This window comes from Gekko japonicus, unplaced genomic scaffold (assembly GCF_001447785.1).
Source record: "Gekko japonicus isolate JY-2015 unplaced genomic scaffold, Gekko_japonicus_V1.1 scaffold535, whole genome shotgun sequence".
In the NCBI taxonomy this organism is placed as follows: domain Eukaryota; kingdom Metazoa; phylum Chordata; class Lepidosauria; order Squamata; family Gekkonidae; genus Gekko; species Gekko japonicus.
Genome location: NW_015163621.1, coordinates 761300 through 779885, shown reverse-complemented (window position 1 = coordinate 779885; position 18586 = coordinate 761300). Strand labels below are relative to the sequence as shown.

General features: G+C 45.3%; 1 protein-coding gene across 1 annotated transcript in view; it reads right to left on the bottom strand.

The window, feature by feature from the left end:
• Positions 1–18586, bottom strand: part of LOC107107195 (connector enhancer of kinase suppressor of ras 2-like) — a 579263-nt gene that overhangs the window by 236577 nt on the left and 324100 nt on the right. Inside the window, exons 5-6 of the mRNA XM_015407453.1 lie at positions 15463–15504; positions 4814–4933 (exon numbers count right to left, since the gene is read on the bottom strand). Coding sequence (XP_015262939.1) covers positions 4814–4933; positions 15463–15504 — 162 coding nt within the window. The remainder of the gene's footprint in view (positions 1–4813; positions 4934–15462; positions 15505–18586) is intronic.

The following is an 18586-nucleotide window of genomic DNA, read 5'->3' as shown; positions in this document are numbered from 1 at the left end:
AAAGAGAGATGGAGGCCCATGGCACTTGGCAAGATCCCCCTTCCCAGTTTTAACAGATGGGGGGGAGGCAACCTAACAGCACAGCTTGCAATCTTTATCGGTGGAAAGGAGCAAGAGTCCAGTAGCACCTTAATGACTAACAGAATTAGCAGCAGGGTAGGAGCTTTCATGAGTCATTGCTCACTTCTTCAGATACAGGTAGAATGTGAGTCCATTTGCTCTTATATCTTGGAGAATGAAGTGATTTCAGATGCCAAATGACAATAGCAGAGATTGGTAATGAGAGAAGAAACCTAGGTCTCAATTCAGTCCGAGAGGATACATTGTCTTGAGCTTCATTATCAGTTGCAATTCAGCAGTCTCTTTCTAATCTCCCTTTGAAATTCTTTTGTAGGAGAACTGCTACTCTTAGGTCAGCAACTGAATGCCCTGGAAGGTTAAAATGCCCCCCCCCCCGGTTTTGAATGTTGTGGTTTGGAATAGCAGTAGAAAAAATAAGAGTATAGTAGCACCTTTAAAGACTAACAAAATTGTGGTAGGGTATGTGCTTTTGTGACTCACTGCTCACTTCTTCAGACTTATTTCCATTTATTCTTTGTATCTTCCTGGACTGAATCCTCCTGTACCAAACTGAGATCTAAGTTTCCTGTCTCATTACCAATGGTGATATCTCTACACCTACTACCCCTCTGCATATCATACCTAATCCAATCACGCCTGCTATTGTCATTCACCTGCAATTACCATTTGGCATCTGAAATCATCTTTGGCCCCGGTCACACGGGCCGGATAACACAGGGGTGGGGTGGGGTGGGGTGGCTATTTGCGGCGCTGCAATTTAGCGTGCCATAACGCAATCCCATGCATCAGCAGCATGCCACGGTACCTTCCCTCCGCGTCAACGAGGGGCTGGAGGGAAAAGCGGCGTGCCTGCGTGATCATACTGATGCATTCCAGAGGCAGCCCGTGGCAAACTGGTTACTACTACTTTTGACCAGGTATTTTTTAACTCCACATTTTCAGTGGTATGCCACAAGTTGGCCACGGGTGCGCTCCACTCCCCAGATGTTGCAGTGTGATTGCACCCGAAAAACCCGCCATTCACTCGTCGCTCTCCTGCAGGAAACCCTCCGTGTGAACGGGGCCTGTATAAAGTTTATATCTCCAGTACCTTGTGTTACATTTTATGGCACACAAGGCCTGGCCGGACAAAGTGACATTTATGTCAGATCTGGGCCTTGTAACAAATGAGTTCGACACCTCTGCTTTAGAGGGTGGTCTGTATGGCAGTGTACCCCACTGAGGCCCCTGTCCTCCCCAGGCTCCCTCCGCAAATCCCCAGGAGTTTCCCAACCTGGATCTGGCAGCCCTACTTCCCCTCCCCTGCCAGTGGCTGAGGGGACCTGGCAACCTTACTGAGGAGGGAGGAGTTCTGTGGCCATGTCCAGTCAAAGAGCCAGGAGTCTTGGAGGAAAGGGGTCAGTGGAATAACTCCCTCTCCTTCCGCTTGAGGTGACAGCAAGGACCTACAAGACTGGATCCCTCCCCTTCCCAACTAGAGTCATTAGCCTCTCCTGCATCTAGCATTTGCTCCGCTGTTTTACCAAACCCATGTTGGAACAGAAATTCCCCTCTGCATTGCATGCTGCTTTCACTTTGATTGATTGTCGGATTTTATGGCACTGTCCATACTGCATGCGGATTTCACTTGGTTTGATGGTAGCCATCTGCATAGATTTATGGCCGTTTTATGGCCGTTCAGGGGTGACTCTGCAGTCAGTATGGCATTGGCCCGGGGTATTCAAATGTGGTTTTGAGCCGCATCTTTTCTGCTCCAGTGTGGGTCTGGTAAAACAACGGAGCAAATGCTAGATGCAGAATGGGCCATCATTTGCTTCTCAAAACACTGGATGTTTTTAAACCAATGTTCTGTGTTGCCTTGAGAATTTAAGTCGAACCAATGTAGGCTCTTGGTGGTGATAAACCCCTTCAGGCTTGGTTCTTTCATTCGGCGTGCGAAGACCCCTTGCCAGTCAGTCCCCCTTTTCTTCCCTCTGTCATTTTCTTTCATTCTCCTGCTTAATGGCTCTCTTGCTGAAGTTCAAACCATTTTTGCTTCGTTTCTAAAAACAAGGATGAAATTCTCCCCATGAGAAAAGGGGAACAGCTAAAAACTGTGACGAATATGCCCCAACCCTCGGCCTATTCAGCCACGAGACTCATTGCAGAACAGTTTTCCTGTAACACACTAATGCTTCTGAAATCCTCGTCCAATTTTTTCATGGTATTTTGGAGTCTGGATTACCTAGTCTTGTTTCTGATGTGAATCCAATGCAATAAGGAATCCTACAGTCTTAGGCCTTTTATTTCTGAATTTGGTACATGCAATTCCAGTTCCTTCCATTCCTTTGAGTGTTTCCCTTCCTTTGCAGCTACACACACTGCAAAAATGCAAATATATCAAGCGGCGGGAGTGCACGAGCTCTTCGGTAAAACACACACATAGAACCATCCTGAGATCCTACCCATGACTGTGTCAAGATTGCTTTTTTTGACAGCACTTTATTGATGCACACATACACAAGGGTAACATTGAGAAGAAAGAGAAGTCAAGGCAAAAGGCATCAGTTCCAGAGTTCAGGAAATTCATCTAACTGAACCAGAACGTATCTATTTATGGGATCTGTTTGCCACTTTCCTCCCCAAAGACGCTCACAGAAATATACCAAAATACAACCCCCCCCCCAAATAGTACAATTCAATAACAACAACAGAAATAAATGTCAGGCTGGTTCTGAGGGGCTACCTAATAAATCCCCTGGGACACAAGCCCTTTGATTCACATTCTGACCCTGCCCAGGTTTTAAGTACTTGCAAGGAGAGGAAGACAACCGTAGCTCAGACGAAACTCAGCTGCTACTAGCTTGCTACTAGCAAGATCTTCCTCACTTTCCACCCCTGCCCCACCAGAAGTAGTGCAGCACACCACCGAGCAAAATTCCGGACTCACAAGGAGTAGAACCAGGGGAATGGATACTTCCCTGTTTTGACCCAAAAGACTTAAGTGTGTTTGTGCTTGTTTGTCACGTTCCTGATCACTTTGGCAACCTGGAGAAAACGATGTTTCCTAATGCATGAGGGATGCTGCAAGGTTATGTGCCCCTAATGAAGTTATCTCCAAGACCTCATGCGGACACCAAAGAAATGATGTAACAGGAGAAGGAGGAGCAGAACTGTGGGGGGGGGGGAGTTTTGGACTAAGAAACGAGGCAGGGCCATATTCCTATTTGTGAATGCTGAACAAGCATGCTCTTAAAATACCATGAAATTGCCATGAATTCTGGCATTGTAGTGAGATAGAACAAGAGAAATGAGAAGACTGCTGCTGAAGAATTGGCTGGTTACACTAAAATTGATCAAGGAACTTCAGTATCCCAGCATATCTGCCTCTTGGCTCTTACTGTCCAGCGAGGACTGCAAAATCATAGTTGTGTGATAATATTAGAAAGCACAACTCACAGAATGCTCTGTCCAAAACAACTCTTGAAGGAAACGGAAGCCAGACAGGAAGCATCCCCATGTTATTCATGTTCCAAGACACTCTCTTCACCCCGCCCTTCTGCCAGGTACATATGTATCACCAGGGGTCATTTCCTGCAGGAGCTCACAGGAATGGAGCTCTGGCAGTAAAGAGCGCGGGGAGGGGGAAACATGCAACAAGCCCCACCCCCTGCTCCCAGCAGCCCTCAGTCATAGCAAGAAGCAGCCAGGTAAGTGGCAGAGCCCCTCCACCCCCCGGTCCAAAACAGTCCAGTGGCACCTTTAAGACCAAGTTTTATTCAGGTACAAGCTCTCCCTCCTCTGCGAGGACAGATCTGCACATTTCCCCCCACCCACCCAATAGCTAGTAATCCAAAACAGTCCAATGGAGCCTGAGCTGTGGGTGTTGCCTTCTGACACACTTCCGGTGATGTCAGGGGGTGTGGCACATGCAAATAAGTTATGCTAATGAGCTCCTGCACCTCTTTTTCTACAAAATGACCCCTTCATTGCTTACTCTGATCTTTCCTTCAAGGGCATGTAGCCCCAGCATCCTCTGCCGTGCAGTCTATGAACCTTCGGAAATGTCCTCCGAGTCAGCTTTCTAGTCCCATAACATACCGTGCATTCTTCCTTAAGGGCTGTGTGAGGTTTCCGTTCCAGCAAAACAGACAACTACACCTTCCCACAGAATATGGACCATGAATGTTCCATAGCTCAGCACTCAACCAAGAAGCAAATTGGGTGATTGAGGACCCATCATTCCCTCTCTCAGCCCAACTTACCTCACAGGCTTTTTATGAGGGTAAAACAGGGAGGTTGAATACAGAATGCTGCTATGAGCGCTCTAGAGGAAGGGTGGAATAAAAATGGAGTAGGCTGATCGATACCTAACTAGACGTTTGCAACCATGGATGGCCCCAAATGGAGTAAACGTATTGCCCCCTTTGGGCTTTTTTTGTGGCAGGAACTCCTTTGCATATTAGGCGACACAGCCCTAATGTAGCCAATCCTCCAAGAGGTTACAGAGCTCTTCTTACAGGGGCTACTGAAAGCTCTTGGAGGACTGGCTACATTAGGGGTGTGTCGCCTAATATGCAAAGGAGTTTCTGCTACAAAAAGAGCCCTGGACTCACCGTCACTTCAGCCCCCAATTCACCAAAACTCCCTTCAACTTCATAGCCTGTGAATAGGAAGGTGGAATGGGGGGGGGGGATTTAGGCTCAATATTACATGTTCTCTCTGTCTCTCTCTTCAATGTGCTCTTACTTACCAAACCTTCGCTCGGCATGATGCTGGTAAGGTGAACGACTTCAAGGTGAGCTGATTGCGAGACCAGAGAGTCGGATGAGAGAGAAATGATGTGGTCACAGATTCCAGAGAGCGTTTTACACTGGGGGAAGGGAGGGGAAAAGAGAGAAATCACCACAAGCACTTTTACAAAAGTGCCAAATTATTCAAGTTAAAGCATTAATTCGAAGTAGCAATTTAGGACTATTGATCTTAACTGGCTTGAGGACAAAAAAAGGCTACACGATGGTTTTCAGGGTCAAACGACACATTACATGACAGAATGGATCTTCTAATGTATAGTTTTTTAAATGGTGAGAAGCAGCCGGGGGGGAGGGAGCAATTTGGATCCGAGCCACGAATGAAAGGATGGGAGGCGTAGCAATTTCCCCCAAAGAAAAGGGGGCTGGCAGGGAAGGCAGCACATAAATAAAACACTCTGCCACCAGCATCAGCAAAAGAAGAATTGGGTATGCCAACATGGGTATCCGGCTTTTCTGCTCCTGAGACAAATATTTCGTGGGTGGAGAAATTTTTGAAGCCCTGAAGAACAGCCCAAAGAACATCCAAAGCCCCTTTTTGTATGGAAAAGGTTCACCCATGGAAATATGCACAAATACAGTAGATAATTCCCTTAAACAACAGAGAATCGACACACACCACTCAACTGTAGAACAAATTTAGAGTCCAGTGGCACCTTTAAGACCAACGAAGGTTTATTCAAGGTATGAGCTTTCTTGTGCATGCACAGTTTTTCAAATACATTGGAATGGAAGGTAGAGTTCAAACTTATAGACAGAGGCTGAACAGCAAATTAACATGTAACGTGATGAAGATGTTTCAAGATATGCAAAGATAAAACTAAATAACAAGCTAAGGTTATAAAGTCAACCATTGTTTTGATTTAATTAAGGGGGGAAAGGACAGCAAAGCAATAAATATGTCCAAATAGGGGATAAAGACATCTTTTCTCATTGTGGGACATAAACTGAGACTCCCTCAACTGTGTTACCCTACAGACTTAAGGCAGGGTCTTCTGCTCACTAACCCTCACTACAGAGATCAAAAAGACAAGGCACGAATCCATCTACAGCCACTTCATTTGACAACTCACAGGATGAACTAAAAAGGAAGCAAAAAGTACACTGTATCACTCCCTCCAGCATCATAACATAACATAACATAACAGATGCCAATGTTGGATCAGGCCAAAGGCCCATCCAGTCCAACACTCTGTGTCACACAGTGGCCAGAAATACCAGTGCCATCAAGGAGGTCCACCAGTGGGGCCAGGATGATCTGGACTTGCCTGGGATATCCCACCAGGGATCTCAACACCTATGCAGTGCTGTGTGGACACTGTCTCAAATCATTTGGTTTATTATTTATATTATTATATTATTTATATAATATAATTTATATTATTTATTGATATTATTATTTATTATTTATTTATTGGTCTGATAGTTTATTAAGGGCATATGATGTCCCTGAATACCAACACTACCACAATATAACATACCCCCATAGCAGTCCCTTTGGCACTATTGTTCCACAAATATAAACACCACCCCCATCTGTATAGCATGTATGCTCATGTACTATAATGTTCCAGAAGAAATACAACTGCTGGAATCTGTTCTATATTGTGCCAAGGCTCGAGCTGCGAAAGGACTAGCGTTGTTATGGGGAGTGGAATTTCTTTTTCGAAATTCACTTTTGCAGTCAACGGCTATGACTCCTCTTATTCACTTTTCCCTTCTTTTGTAATTTCATTCCTTTCAGGGTTTTGGAGGGTTTTTTTGATGTTACACACCACAGGGTGGTGCTCTAGCAGGAGGATGGGAAGGTTTGGGAAGACACTGCCTGCCTTTGAGCATCTACAGAGTGAAATCGTGACATTTTGCAGAACCTCACTTCCTGCTCCTCTTCCTTTCAAATTTCTCTTTTGGCCAAAAAAAAGGGGGGCGGGAACTGATTCAAAACAAACTTCAAATTCATAAAAAGAGAAAAAGAAATGGTTTGTTGGCTTTCAGGGAGAAATTGGGTAAAGAGGAATTAGAAATTTCTCTTAACAACACTGGAGTGGACTTGGGCAGGAAACTCCCCCTGTATGGAGTGCAGGAAGCCCCAAATTAAGTGGGAACATCCACTTTCTGAGCACATCCTGTGGCCTTCCTGGGTCTGATTCCTTTAAACCAGATCACAAACAAACCTCCTTTCACCCTGTTCAAAGGGCGAGCTGTAGCATGGCTGCAGGTGGAACGTCGGTCTGAATGCTCCCTCCGCTGCCACCATGGGGAAGGGAAAGAGCTAAGCTTTGTTTCCCAAATCGCATGGGGCTACTTGCTGGTGTGTACCATTCCTCTCCCCCTCGGGCCCTTTCAATGGTCCCCCCCCCCACTTGCCCTGCCATAATAGGGGAAAGGGAGGTTCTGGGCCACAGAGGGGTTCTGTAGTCACTGCCGTGTCTACACTTCGGCATAGGCACAATGGAGGCAAGAGTAGGGCGGCAGAAGCAGGCAATTTGTGATGCTTCGGTAGTGGGGTGTGTGCGCATGTATCTTCATGCCCCCACACAGATGCAGCCAGAGAGAGGCTGCCCGGACATAGGAGGCTTGGGCTGACTTGGCTTGTACAGGCATGCTACCTGCCCGTGTGCTGTCTTCTACTCTGACATTTTGGCTCAAGTGAAATGTTTGGAAAACCACAAATAAGACACCACACGTCTCCAGGGTTTTCTCCTCTAAAGATTGCTCTGCTGCTCGGGGCTGGGGGGGTGGAAAGCAGAGCCGAGGACTGTATTTCACTGTTATTTACAGCTTCCCGCCTGCTGCCTGTTAACTCCCACAGAACTTGTCCTTCAAGTATCCACCTTGAAACCAAACACAGGACTATGAATATCTCCGAGCAGCAACACAGACAATGATCCTCGGCTGCCTGCCAACTGCCTAACCACTTCTGCTTTTGACTAGCAACACAGGACTGCCTGGCTCATAAATCCAACACAGATATTTCTCGCCTTGTAATTTTTTAAAACAAATTCTGCTTTGGACACATCGGCCTGATGCATGATCGGGGTGATCATTTCTGCACACCTCCACATTTGGTTGGTTGCGCGGGATCGTCACTTCTGCATGATCCCGCGCACGATCCCGCGCATAACCCCACATCCCCAGTTTCAGCATGGAATTGTCCTACGCCATACCAACCTCCAAAGCGCACCGGACTTTATCATCATGACACAACCGAGCTACTGGAGCCTATTCCACTCTATTCTGACGTTAACAACATTAGCGAGGGGGAAATATTCTCGCTTCTCTGTCCGTGTCAATCTGCTGGGTTTTGCACCAAGGCTTGTCTAAATACTTTACCTCCACTGTCATTCAACACAGGACTGTCTCAGTAGCCACACATTCAAGGCATAGCAACCTCCCCTTTTTCTGGGCCCAGATGTATTTGCTGACCTGGAATCACTGATGGGTTTACTTCTAAAGCAGTCTAGTTTGATTGACTGTACAATACACATGGAAAAGGGATACAGATTTCAGTTATATACAACAACTTAATATGTAAGTCACCGTTCACTTGACAGCTTAAAAAAAACACACCCTGCAATCGCCAATTTATTTTTTTCCTCTCCGATGCTTCTTTAGCAAGACTGCCCCTGCCAGGTGTTTAGCAACTAAACAAAGACACATAAAGCACTAAACACAAACGCCTAATCGGGAATTGTGTGTGTGTGTCTCTTGCTTAGGCAGTATGTTTCTGTACAGCATTTGTTATCTCCCTGTCCCCCTTTGGGGGCTATGCAGTTCTATGCTAAGTCTGCAACAGAAAGAAAATCTCAGAATTCTCCCAAGTCAGCTTTGTTTGCAACAAGTATGCTAATTTAAATTGTTTTTCAACTTCCCTGTTGATGACGTCTGTTGGATTTAAGGGCTGGTTCATGAACAGAGTTCATCACTTGATAACTGCAGCATCAAAATGATTACTTGCATAAACAGATGGGCCCGGACAGATGGGAAATTTCGATATCTAGAGTCAGTTCACCCATTCAGCTGTGAATCTTTTGCTGGTGCATTGGTTTGAGCCATCAGTCCTCTCAAACTGCACTGCAACTGACTTATGGGTCACTGAACATTTTAATATTCTGTTGCTGTAGTGTGCCACTCGATTATTACTTGAATGTTTTTACACTGTTTTAATGCTGTTTCTTCTTCTTTTTTGTAATTAACATTTATTGAAATATGTAGAGAACTTACAATAACAACAAACACTTGAGCAGTAAGAACAACATGTAGTGGGAAGTTTTCCCAGAGAATACAGAAATATAAAGTGTATGACCAAAATACAAGAAATTGGTTTCACGTAGTCTACTAAACTGTACAAACATTGTAACCACAGGGGTAGATATAATACCTTCAAATAAAACCAGTTGACTTCCTGATCACTCTTTTGAGAGGTTAATTTGAGAATAAGTCCCTTGGTAGTCAAGTAAGATGAGGGCCATGAGCTTTGACATGATTGTGCTGATTACAAGGGAAAGATGATAGAAAGGTGATTTGTAATACTAACGCAGGTACAGCTATAAGATTATTCTTTCTATGTTGATTAAATCCATTTGATGTAATTTTTCCATGAGGGGGAGATGAATTCTCCTGACTCTAGAAAGTTCAGAACTGGGAACCATTTTGCACTAAAGTTAGATAAGGGATTTCTACCATTACAGTTGTGTTTGTCTGTGATGCTTTCCATTATCAACTGACCCCACAGTTTCTTAAACCAGACTTGGATTGTGGGAGGGTCGGGGTTAATGCTGTTTCTCATGGCTTTTATTCATAGCTTTATGCATGGTTTGATTTTATACGGAAATTACCTTCAACATAAAATTCAGGCACGTGGCATGTTTCTCTGTCTTTTCAATCCCATCCTTTCTCCCAAGGAGGTCTTGAACAGATCACATGCTTCTCTGTTCACCTTGCTCTCATCATAGCAACATAGTGATAGCCAGCTGGGTTGAGGGAGTGAGAGGAGTGGGAATCTGAACTCAGGTCCCCCAGATCCTAGTCCATTGCTCTGTCCACATGACCATCTATAACCATTCCTGAACTGTATGACCTACAGTCCTTCCCACGGGTCTTTCGAGTTTCTTGTACCAGCCCACCAACATAAGCTAGTTTGCTGCAGTGGTTAGGAGCGCAGACTCTAATCTGGGAGAACCGGGTTTGATTCACCACTCCTCCACTTGCACCTGCTGGTGTGACCTTGGGTCAGTCACAAGTTCTTTCAGAGCTGTTCTCTCAGGAGCAGTTCTCTCAGAGCTCTCTCAGCCCCACCTACCTCACAGGCTGTCTGTTGTGGTGAGGGGAAGGGAAAGGTGATTGTAAGCTGCTCTGAGACTCCTTCGGGGAGTGAAGGGCAGGGTACAAATCCAATCTTCTTCTTCTTTTGTCTGAATGCAGTTTGAGCCAAGCTGGCACCTACCCAACCATCAAGTTGATCTTACCACTGGGCATTTTTATTCTGTTGCCCCAGCAGGGTCAGAGGTGCTAGCGATAACTAGCAGAACATCATTAGCACATTGATACACGCATCACTCCGACCCTCCCTAGCAGCTCCGCGTTCATTTCAACAAGGGACCATCAAAGCAACAACCCCTCCAAGGTGACGCTCAGAGAGCCTATGACAAAATACAAACATATTTTGAGTTGTATCAAGGTCAGGTCCACAAATTATGTTTAGCTAGGCTTCCAAGCGACCTCCAGCTCCTGTGTTAGACCCTGGTTAAAAGCTGTGTCATTTTAACCTCTGCTTTCAGCACTCAAGGCAACTTATTCCCAAACCAACCCATCACAGAAGATAGGTTTCTATAGACGTGTTTTCATTGAACACCCTAACTTTTCAACCTGCCAGGACAGCAGGAGGGAGCAGGTCCTGATCCTGGGGAGGTATCAGCCTTTGAGCTGCCATCCAGTTCTGGCCAAAGTAAAGAACTGCAAATGAATCAGCCAAATCACCAACAGAGAGTTTCTTAACAGCAATAGGCAAGAATAGGCCATGGTATGTTCCGAATTCGTATGAAAAGCTTCTGTGTCAGCATGTGGGATTCACTGACATGGGATAAAGTGATGACCCACTCATTTAGCTAATTTTAAAGGGAGATTAGACATGTTCATGGAGAAATCATCAGTATATCCAAGTTCTCCAGTAGAGGAAATAGTCCCCCTGGGACATTTCTGGTCAGCAAAGCAGCACAGAGGGAAGGCTGAAGCCCTTTCTCCACATGTGCCATGGTGGCCCCAATCCCATCCAAATCAGGCTCCCAGGCACCAGGGGGAGCACAGAAGCTTCCAGTGCACGTGTGATCCCAAAGTCCTCCTGGTGGCCACAAAGACTTTGTATCTCGCAAATCTGCCCTCAAATTCCTACTGTCAGAATTCCACTTCGCTACTGAAGCGGAGGCTGAAACCCTTACTCCTTATACTGGAGGTATCGTTTTCATGCTGCTGAACCTGGGGCTGAATTACCAGCTGAACCCCTAGTCAGAGAGTTGCTTTTGGACACGTAGCTTGAATGTGGGCGAGAACAACGAGCTGAGCTCCTTCCTTGGGCATCCCTCTCAGCCAGGAATGGGAATTAGCTCCAGAGACCACCTACAGCATTACATCAGCCTCTACAGCAAATTCCCGTTTTCCCCTGGAGGGGGACCAAGAAGGGAGGAGCATGGGACACATTCTTTCATGCTTTCCCCTTCGGTTACGGTTCTGCAAAGGGCCCTGGCAGCAGCCCAACCATGCTGGCCGCTGATGCCAGTCCTGAGTTGCAGCTTTACATAGCAAAGTGCATTAATGCCACTATTGAATAGTACTGGTATGGAATGAGGAAATCAATCTTATGAGCAAGAGGAGTCTGAGGGGAGATAACCTTGAATTTTAGCAGCAGTGCCCTAAAAGATTCACAGCCGTCCTTAACTTGCACCCAATATGGATGTGGCAGGGGGACAGAGAACTGGGCACCCAGGCCATGAAAGAAGAAGAGGAGGAGGAGGAGATTGGATTTATACCCCAACCTTCACTTGGAGTCTCAGAGTGGTTTACAAACTCCTTTCCCTTCCCCTCCCCACAACAGACACCCTGTGAGGTGGGTGGGGCTGAGAGAGCTCTGAGAGAACTGCTCGTGAGAGAACACCTCTGAAAGAACTATGGCTTGCCCAAGGTCATCCAGCAGCTGCAAGTAGAGGAGTGAGGAATCAAACCCGGTTCTCCCAGATTAGACTCCGTTCACTTAACCACTACACCAAACTGGCTCTGTGGGCATTACCACACAGGACTGCAAAAGCAAATATAAGGATTTTCTAGGTCACACTATCCAGATATATTGAGAGTCAAATTCATTGGAACTAGAAGCAGAAATTTTGACTGTTGTAATTTACGTTGAGATTTGTTACATGCACATATACCTACTTTGCATTCCGTAGTTGGCATTCTTTAGACTAAATGCCAAATTCAGTATCTGCTGTTGGCACATGCTCAGAAGTTGATGGTTTGATGCTTTCACACATGTCAGATGCACTTTTAATGCACTTTAGCAATTGTTCACAACTGGATTTTCAGGATGCATTATCCGACACCTGTGAAAGCAGCCTCAGTCTCCTTTCCCAGATTGCTGAAACTGACTAGGAAAATTTTAAATGGGAATGTAATTCACAAAACAATTCCCTGGTTCCTGAATCCAGCAATCAATTTGGCTGAGAAGGCCTATTGTAGGAGAAAATTGCCCAGAGCTGGGCATGCAGAATATAAATGTGGTCTTTTCTTAAACAAACAAACAAACAAACAAACCCTTACAAGTCTGTAAGCATTGCACAGTAGCCTGAGAGGATTGCTGCATACCCCACTCCCATCCTTTACCACACCAATTCTCAAGTGGTGATGCAAGAATGCACATGCATTAATGTGAACCAATTTAGAACTCCTGGTGGAAAACCTACCATTATTATTGTGATTTTAACATCTGCAGATGATGTTTGCAAATGGTGACTCAAATGCGATTCGAGCTAAGTGGAGTTCAACCATCAGTAGTGCTGAGCAGAGCAGAGTTGTGCAAATGATCATCTTCTTAGCGGGAATTAAAATGGCTCCAGCCTCCGACAGTTGACTTGTAATCAGTTTGTTAAGCAAGAGCTATGCCCCAGTGTCTGTGAACTTTGAGTGCCATTACAGGGCGCTATTGCCCAAGAAGAGGAAAACGGAGCAATACAGCATTTTTTTAATCGAGGGCCTGCAGTGGGTTCAGTGAGAAACAGCACACAAAAAACACACAAAGAACATGTTTTGTGAGGGCTTTTCTAATTAAATACTCATCCACATTCAGCTAGGAATTTCAGTGCTCCAGTTTCTTTTAGTGGAAGCTTAGAGGAAAGGTGAAAACGGCAATAACTGCAGTCATGAAAAAGCTCTTCTCCCGGAATGGCTCTGCTGAGTTTTAATGTGGGCTACTCTGGAATGTTACTTCTTTGAGGATTCTGTCCTATGTTTGCCCTGGATTTTTATTAGTGGTTTAATGCTGAATGATTTACGCTAGTGGTACTTTGGGGTAGCCACATCTCTGCATGAAGGTTCAGAACTAGCAACGGGAAAGTTTCCCCAAACTCCATTCAGCATGGGCTCGCTTCAGATGAACTAAATTGAGGCTCAGTTCCGATCAGGCCCGTGTTAGCTCATTTTAAAGTTAGGCCCATTTGGAGTGCCCGGCTATGCTGTACTTCTAAGGATGTTGTTTGTGCCAAAGTAATCCAAGCTAAAAGTCAATGAGGCTCTTCAAGAGAAAGAAATGTCAGGATTTCATGGCTTTACATTTTGCTTTTCATAAGCTCCACTAAAAGAAACTGGAGCATTCAAGTTGCTGGGTAAATGAGGAAGAACGGTTCATTTGAAAAGCCCTTGTATTAAAATGCTCTCTCTACAATGTGCAGCTGCCGTTTCCCGCTGAACCCACTGAGGGCCTTTGCTGACTCCTGGGAAATGTAGTTTCTCAAGCTTCATGGATCCTTAAATAAGGAGCCAGAAGGTCTCGATGACTATGCTGCTGCTTAATGAAGGCTACTCTTCTTATCCCCACCGCTGCCGTTGGGTAAATTTCGGCAGGATATGGGAGGGGGGCTGCTGGGGCAGGGTGGTGCTGGGGCCAAGCCAATCACAAACTGAGCCTGAACTGCAGAGTGATTTGGGAATAGCTTAGAATCAGTCTGGAAGGTATGGACAGGGAGGGTTATCTCCTCTTACTCCTCAGTTCTGAACATCACCATTCACAAGGCATTTACTGCTGTCTCCCTTGAAAATGACAGGCGGGCCACGATCCATAGAAGAAAACCAAGATAATTTTATTGGAACAGAGACATCAGTATGGTCAGGACTGCAGTGCATAACCTATTTAGCCTGCTGGTTAATTCAGTCCAGAGAGTATGTGAGCAATGAAAATTTAAAATGAAACCCATTACTACTGCCCTACTCCTTAAAAAAAAAACACCATACTCCAGTAGTCATTAATTGATGAAAGTCTAGGCATGACCAAATGCTAAAAACTACAGTTAGCCCAGTCTATCAAGAAACAGGGTTCCGTTGTGAGCAACTGATACACACAAGGCTGTAATAATACTGTGGGTTTTTTTTAATCACACCAAATGGTTAAAAAGCTCCTTTGCAGCTCCTTGGCAATCAATATTGATGTATAGCCAACCTGCAATTTCATGCAAAATACATTTACCATGGAAAGCACAGCCTATACAATCAATTATGCACTATAAACTCTTTACCAAAAAATACAGCTAATGTTTTTGGAAGTGGAGCTTTGAAAAGAGCCTATCGAGGAACGTTCCTGTGATCATACAAAACTGCCTAACACCAAGTTGGAACATTTTCTGCCCACTTGGCAGTGACTCCTCAGGGTCTCGGACACAGCACGGTCTTTCCCTTAACATACTACTGGAGACCCACGATTGGAGACAAAGCCAGAGGCACACCAGGGCTTGGACTTTGGGCCTCCTGTATGTACAGTGTCTGCTACCCCAAGTTCTGCCCAGGCTGCTAACTTTAAAGGGGATTCACAAGACCAGAGAACCCCCTCTAACTGAAGGCATGCTAATACACACTCATTTTGGTCAAGTATACTAAAATCATGTTTGCAGATTCATCTGCTCAGTGCAACTTCCGAGAGCAAGCACCAAGGAAACACCACTGATGACAGGTGAAGAGGAGAGTGCAAAGCCATGCATTCTAAGAAACTCCGAGGGGAGTATAGCGTATCTTCCCTGAACCATGTACAGAGAGATGCCTTGTGGACTAGGAACCTGCACAGTCTTGTTTGCAAAGCTGATTTCTTATTGCCACTCTGGGAGCCACAAAAAATTCTAAGCCATCCTTCTATCGTCAACAATGGTGACAAGATCCAATACAGAGCCTCATAGCCAGGTCTTATGCATATTTATTGAGCAGTAAGTCCTGATATTGAATGGGACTGGCTCTCAGGTAAGTGTGTGCAGGGCTATAGCTATGATTCCCAAGATGGTAGCATCCTACGGAATAAGTCTGTGCAAAGCATAAACAACAAGAGGCTGTAATGTCTACTTACCACATGAAGAATTTTATTTTCCGTTTCGTACACTGTGCAATCCTGTAACAACAGGGAGGGGGAGGGAGAGGAGGGAAAACAGCATTTAATATTCCCATAAATTGGCTTTGACTCAGCTATGTTAACGACTATTGGAAAAAGAACATGTTACTCTGACCGTGGCTGATTCAGACTGCCGTACACAGTGACTTACAAGAATATCATAAAGGTTATTCTGTGCTCTCTAGGAAGCGGGGGGAACCCTACTTTCATACAGTAACAGCTCATTTAATTCAGATAGATTATTTCATTTCTAACTTCTGCCAGTAAAGGAGGTTAATCTCATGTGTCGAAGGGGTGGAGGGGATCCAACTAAGGAGAATGAAAACACGGAAGAGAAAAATTATGTGTATGCTAAGGATTTTCCTGTAATGTAAGCAACAGCTAATGGCGGTATTAAAAGCTTCGTTCAGGACAAATTTCTTCCTTTTCTTTACTGTCATGTCTAAAGATGTATGAGAGTGAAGTCCAGGAAGGGTATTGCTACAGATGAGACGATTCCCCTCCTCCGTGCCTTTACTTTGAATCTCTCTCTGCTCTGCATTCCAGCCCTCCTTAATCCTAGTTTTAAAAAGAAGAATTTTTAATATTAATGCCAACACTGGAGCATGAACAGTTTCAGGCCATTTGCATCCTTGGTCTCCTTATTTGCATACTTTCCCTTTCTGCATTACTGATTCACATTTTTGGGGAGGAAAACACTGCGAAAGCAACCCTGGCGTTATCATAGGCAAGGCAGCCACAAAATTCTTTTCCTATTATGCTTTACAAATGAACGCATGTGCCCCTGTATACCTGAAGGAATGGGTCTGTAGTCTGGGCGAGCTCTTGGAACTAGACCTACTGCTGGTTGCCAACCTCTAGGTGGTGGCTGGAGATCTCCTGGGATTACAACTGATCTCCCGAAGACAGAGATCAGTTCACCCGAAGAAAATGGCCGCTTTGGATGACAGCCTCTATAGCCCTCCCCGCTTCCAACCCCGCCCTCCTCAGGCTCCACCCCCAAATCTCCAGGTATTTTCCATCTCAGTGCTGACAACTATACTGGATAGCCAACTGCTGCCTTTCCTGGACAGAAAAGATCTGGCCATTGTGGTGTATGCCCTGGATACATCTAGATTAGATTAATGCAATGCACTCTACATAAGGCTGTCCTTGAAAAGCATTCGGAAAGTCAATTAGTGCCAAATTCTGCCTCCAGGATGTTGACTAGACTGGGTCGCAGGGACCATATCACTCCAGACTTGGCCCATCTGCACTGGTTCTCAATGCGTTTCCAGGCACAAGTAAAAATGCTGACTTTTAAAGCTTTATATGGTTTGGGACTAGGGGTGTGCAAAAAAAAAAAATTGGCCCATTTGGATTCGGCCAAATCAGGCACAATCAATTTCGGCTGGTAGTAAGACTCCCGCATGTCAGTTTCATGAGCGGATTTGGGAGTCTTTCGGCCAGCCGAATGTCAATTTCAGCCCCATTATATCCTATGGCCATTGAAGTAAATGGCAAAAACATAGGGTATATTCTGGGTGCTGGAGGGGAGGGGGCTTGAGGGAGAGACTCCAAACTCACAGGGTAGCTGCTGGAGCCTCTCCCAAAGATACCAACTTAGTTTGAAGAGCATTGGACCAGGGGGTCCAATTCTACGGGCCCCCAAACAGGTTGCCCCATCCCCTCCATTTTTCTCTATGGTGGGAAAAAAGTTACCACCATAGAAAACAATGGAGAAGATAGGGGCAACCTGTTTGGGGCCCCGTAGAATTGGACCCCCTGTTCCAATGTTCTTCAAACTTGGTTGGTATCTTGGAGAGAGGCTCCAGCAGCTACCCTGTGAGGTTGGAGCCTCTCCCTCAAACCCCATTTCCTCCAGCACCCAGAATATACCCTATGTTTTCACCATTGACTTCAATGGCCCATAGGATATAATGGGGCAGAATTGCTGCCGAAATTCGGCGGCAATTCGATGCAAAATGATTCAGATCAGAGAATCTGAATCGACCTGCAACAGCCTGAAAGGGGTCCGAATGGGCCATTTTCGGGGGTGCATTCGGTTCGTCCCTATTTGGGACCCTATTTGGGACCCTACTTGGGACATCCTTATTTGCGACCAACAGACCTGAAGGACTGCCTACTCCCTTATCAACCCGCTTGACCACTACTGTCATCTTGGGAGTCCCTACTTTGGGTACCCCACACGGGATGGTAGCAAAATATTTTTTCTCCCTCAGTGATCCATGTACTTGCAGAGCTTATATGTTAGCATGTTTTAATGTGTTGCCCTCTGCAGTACTTCAAGGGAGATTTTCAAAGATTCCTTATGCACAGAGGTTATGTGATTGTGGTAGAAAGGAAGTAGAAAGTATTGAGCAAGTCCTTCTGTATTGTGATTATTATGCTGACATTTGTGTTAAGTATTTAGATCGGTTGTTAATGGATTTAATAGGCCAATCTGATAATTATAAGTCCATCTTCTTTCCTCAAATAATGCTGTAACTGTTGAAATAGTGGAAACTTTTTTGTATCTGGCTTCTAAAAAGCAAGATATGTGTTAACTGTATTGAGTACTCCATATGTTTTGTATACTTCTTAGTGCATAATTCCAATAAAGGTGGTGGTTGTTGTTGTTGGGTACCCCACACTTTCTGAGATTAGGAGGGTAGCAACCTGGGAAGGGGATCTTCTCAGTCATGGTACCAAAACTCTGGAACTCTCTCCTCAGGGATGTTTGTCTGTCCCCTTCTTTTGCCATCATCTGCCAGTGGGTGAAGAGCTTTTTCTGTTTCAGCTGGCATCCCCCCAGACCGATTTCACACCACAAGAGCTGTGCCGCGGTCACGCCTCCCTTTGCCCCACTTCTATTGGTCAATTTCCCACTCAAATCCGCATGGCGCTTTGCCCGGTTTTCCCCGCGGTTTCGTGATCCTGTTTTTTGAGGATCACGAAATTGGGGGGAAATCGGGTGAAGCCATGGGTCAAAATGTGGCCGTGTGGCTTCGAGTGGGAAATTGACCAATAGAAGCGGGGCAAAGGGAGGCGTGACTGTGGCGCAGCTCTTGTGTGAAATCGGTCCCAGTGATCGCTCTTTCCT